At 61.7% G+C, this 4,542-nt stretch overlaps 1 protein-coding gene across 1 annotated transcript; it reads right to left on the bottom strand.

Moving 5' to 3' along the window:
* Window positions 1-1,180: 1,180 nt before the first annotated feature.
* Window positions 1,181-4,128, bottom strand: POU3F1 (POU class 3 homeobox 1). The gene has a single exon (XM_042245861.2). It carries the CDS (start codon window positions 4,077-4,079, stop codon window positions 2,724-2,726), a length of 1,356 nt encoding a protein of 451 aa, XP_042101795.1. The 5' UTR covers window positions 4,080-4,128; the 3' UTR covers window positions 1,181-2,723.
* Between the last annotated feature and the right edge of the window lie 414 nt (window positions 4,129-4,542).

Raw genomic sequence — 4,542 nt, forward strand, 5'->3', positions numbered from 1 at the left:
CATACACATACCCTCGCTAGGGACACAACTTTCTCCCCCGGCAAGCAATTGTGCCTTCAAGCTTTGTCTCCACGAAGAGTAAGATAAACCTCACGTGGTTTCTCCTAAGATGGGAAAAGAACCGCATCTACGGAGGAACAGGAAGAGCTGCTTTTATTAGTATTTTTAAGAGGAGTTGTTTTAAAGGAGAAAGGATCTTTGCTGGGACACAGATAGTCAGGGGCTTTGGCTCTGGAACCCGGAGCTGCCTTCACCATCCTGACTCTGGGGAAGGGGGTGACGCTGTGCTGAAGGCTTGACAGGGGGATGTCTGAGCATGGCTGCTTCTCTCCCCAGGTCATAAGTGCACGGCCCTGGAGTCCTCCATAGGCAGAGACAACCACTCCCTGAGGAGTGGGGGGTTCCCTTGGTGACCCAGCCCTGGAGAGGAGATGCCAGGGCTTTCTGGTGGCACAGATGTTCTCGCCCCTGTTCCTCCCTGAGAGAAGTTGGGGCAGGTCGTTTGCCTGTAGAGAAATACTGGCTTTGCTCAAACAAACACGTGGGATTCCCTCCCCAGGCCATTTAACTCCTGCAGGACCCTGTCTGAGCTGCTAGGGCTCTTAGTGGATCCAGGCAGGTTCGGGTACCATTTGTTTGCAGGTGGAACGCCAGCTGGGGTGATCTGGTGAGGCCTGACTCACTTCCACCTGCCCCAAGACCTGGAATGATGAAGTTGGCCTGGGCTCCACCCAGGAAGTGCAAAGTGAAGCCAAAGTCAGGGGTGGGTGTGTGCGTCAGGGGGAATGTAAATACAGAGATGCCTGGCTGGTGGGCCAGGTAGAGAGGGGCAGGCTTCTTCCTTGGCTCAGAAGGGCAGTTGAGTTGTGCCTGAGGAATGGTTGATCCGAATTCAGTACGGTGTCTGCAGGGTCTTATGCCCTGCTCAGATTCCAGGACAGTCTGTTTATGGGAGGGGGATATGAGGCGGCTTCATCTTCCCTAACTTCACTCATCTGAGGCAGGGGCCCAACTGGTGTCCAAGTAACAAGCTGCCCTGATACTGGCCTGGAAGAAGGTCTGTGTGGTCACCTTCCTGCAAGATAGTGATGCCAGACTTTGAGGGAGGCAAGCCAGGGTATCCCATCACATCACCCATGAACCAACCCGGCCCTAGTAGTAAGGAGGACAGGACACAGCCCTGGGGTACATGTTTATGTGAGTAATAAAATATTTACTATAACATAAATATAAAGGGAACTTCCCAGTCTACATTATTATTACTTTTTTTTTTTTTTTGCAATAAGGATACAAAGAGAATGCACCAAAACATTGTTCCAAAAAATAATAAAAATAAAATAACAAAATTTAAATTCAAACGGTAACAGAACAAGAAATGGAGAAGGGGGAAGCTCCAAACACATCCAGAAAATAAATAGAGATGGATCAGAAATCTGGAAATCATATTAAAATATCTTTTTCGGATTAGTGAGTGTACAAAATCCTTTAGGATAGGGAGGGAGGGCAACCCGGAAAACCAAAAATAAAAACCAAGCACAAAATGTTTCTTTCTCCCCGCCAGTGTGTACATATCTCACATATTTACATGGTTCCCACCTCACCCCAAACTTGGGGAATTTCTCTCCAGGCCTCCCCCAGCATCCCGCATCCTAGGGGGCTGGAAAGGGAGCGGATTCAGGCAGAAGGTTCTCAGGGAACGGCTTATTTCTACAGCTGGTTAAAAAATATCTCCAACTTTTCCAAGTTTCGTTTGTTTGAGGCCAGGAGGGCAGGGCCCCGCGGGGAGCCGGGGCCCTGCTACTTGCTGGTCGGTCAACGGCGGGGCAGAAGCCCCTTCCCATCCGCGTGTGCGTGGGAGCGCGGATTCCTCCAGCGTGACCGGGAACCGAGCAAAAGCTCGGGTAAAACGAAACGAAAAATGAACACTCGAATTTTTTTTTTGTTAGTTTTTTTTTTTTGTTTTGCCCTTTTTTTTTTTTTTTCCTTTGAGGGGTAAGATAGGGAAGGTAAGGGGAAAAATAAATTAGGCTAGATTAAAGCTTTGGCTATTTCCTGCTTTTATACACAGACGCGGCTCTCGCGGCCTCCCCTCCGGGGCCCCGATAAATACAGTATACAGCGATTTAAATTAAGGGCGCGGGCGGAGTTAGAAGGACCCCAGGAGCCGAGAGGCTCCATGAATAAATAAAAACCGTAAAAAACCAAGCCCGGAGGAAGGGTAAGGGGGATGGGGCGCATCCTTATGGGAGAGAAGAGGCGTGGAGCGAATAAGGTGACAGTTCCCCACCCGTGACCCGCAGGCTCGGGGGATCCGCGCGGGGAAGAGGAATGGGGAGCTCGCCTCTCTTCGTCCTCTCTCCCGGGGAATCCCTAACCCCGTACCGCGTTACCTGTCGCTGTGGGGAGGCCGCTGCCGGGATCCGGCCCCGAACAGCCCGGGGGGGCAGGGGCGGGGGTCGTCGAGGGGTTGGGGGGCAGGGAGCAGGCGGTGGGCAGGACGCCCGGAGTGAGTTGGCGCGTTCCGGATCTTCGCTCCTCTCTCTCGGGGCTCGGGCGACGCAGCCTGTCGGCCGTCTTCGCCGCTCGCAGGAGAGGATGGTCCGGGTGTTTGGTTTTATTCGAAAGTTTGTGGGCTTTTTGTAAAATCCAAAGCAACCGAACAAAAAAGAGTTCAGGCCGCGCGGCGCCTCGCCGCGCACCGGCGGGGGGCCCGGCCCGCGGGGTCACTGCACGGAGCCCGGCAGTGTGTGGTGGTGGTGGTGGTGCAGAGCGGCCGGCGGGGGCGGCGGGGGCGCCGAGGGCGGCGACGCGCTGCCCCCGCCGGGCCCCAGCTCGCCGGGGGCGTAAACGTCGTCCATGGGCGGGTGGCCGGCGCCGGCAGCCGGGGTCATGCGCTTCTCCTTCTGCCGCCGGTTGCAGAACCAGACCCGCACCACCTCTTTCTCCAGCTGTAGGCTGTCGGCCAAGCCTGTGATCTCGTGCGCCGAGGGCTTGGGGCACTTGAGAAAGTGACTCTCGAGCGCGCCTTTGACCCCCACCTCGATGGACGTGCGCTTCTTGCGCTTGCGGCCCTGCGCCGCGATCTTGTCCAGGTTGGTGGGGCTGCCGCTGGACGAGTCGGTCTCCTCCAGCCACTTGTTGAGCAGCGGCTTGAGCTTGCACATGTTCTTGAAGCTCAGCTGCAGGGCCTCGAAGCGGCAGATGGTGGTCTGCGAGAACACGTTACCGTACAGCGTGCCCAGCGCCAGCCCCACGTCGGCCTGCGTGAAGCCCAGCTTGATGCGCCGCTGCTTGAACTGCTTGGCGAACTGCTCCAGGTCGTCCGAGCTGGGCGCGTCCTCGTCCGAGTGCTCGCCCACCGACGAGCCACCGCCGCCCGCCCCCGGGTGCAGGTGCGCCGCCGCCGCGTGCAGGCCGCCAGCGTGTGCATGTCCGTGTGCGTGTCCGTGGGCGCCCAGGTGCGGCGGAGGCGACGGCTCCAGCTGCGCCTCGTGGCCGTCCTCGTGCAGCGCGTGGTGCAGGCCCGGCCCCGCACCGCCACCGCCCGCCGCCAGCATCCCGGCCAGGCCGCCGCCGCCGCCCCCGGGGTAGGCCGCCTGCGCGTACAGCCCCAGTGGTTGGGGCTGGTGGCCCCCGCCGGCCCCTGGCGACGGAGACATGGCGGGGCCCAAGTGATGTGCCGTGCCGCCCTGCGCCCATGCCGCGCCCGCGTGGGCCGCCCCCTGGTGCACCAGGCGCGCGTGGAAACCGCCGCCTCCGCCACCGTCGTCGGCTCGGCCGGTGCCGCCGCCTCCCGCCTTGCCGTGTTCCAGGTGCGGGCCGCCGGCCCAGTCCCCGCCGCCGCCTCCTCCTGTGGGTAACCACTGGGGGTGCGCTAGGCCCACTGGGTGGCCCGCGCCCGCGCCCAGCCACTCGTGGTGCATCAGCTTCTGCACTTCGCGGTACGCGGCCCCCGCGTGCAACCGCTCGGCGGCCGCGGCCGCTGCCGCTGCTGCCGCGGCATCCGGGTGCATAAGCGGTCCTGTGCCCCCGGCTCCGCCGCCGGGGCCCCGCGGCAAGTACTGCGCGGTGGTGGCCATGCCGCCCCGCGCCCCGCGCCGCGCCGCGCCGCCGCTCCTCTCCGTCTGCGGGCCCCGCCGCCGCGCTCCGCCGGCTTAAAGCCGGGACCCGCTCGGCGCTCCAGAGCCCCACCCCACCCGCCGCCTATTGGCTGCCCGCGGAGCCGCCTCCCGCCCCCCCGCGGCCCCGGCCCCCGCCCCCCGCGCCCGCCTGCCTCCCGGCCGGGCCGCCCAGAGCTCTCCATTGGGCCTCACTCCTGGGGTCCCGCGCGTCGGCCATGCTGATTGGCCGCTGGGGCTTCATTCACAGGCCCCCTACCGTCCGCGTACACACTCACGCCCCGGGGGCGCGGCCGCCACGTGGGGAGTGGCGCGGGGGTGGTACTGGGACCGCACCCCTTCTCGTCCTGGCTGCATGGGCCCCGCTTTCCCCGGTCTCTGGAGACTCCGAGCCCGGCGGGTCCCACGCTCCACGCGAGCAGAA

The sequence above is a fragment of the Ovis aries genome, chromosome 1 (genome assembly GCF_016772045.2).
Source record: "Ovis aries strain OAR_USU_Benz2616 breed Rambouillet chromosome 1, ARS-UI_Ramb_v3.0, whole genome shotgun sequence".
NCBI classification, from domain to species: Eukaryota; Metazoa; Chordata; class Mammalia; order Artiodactyla; family Bovidae; genus Ovis; species Ovis aries.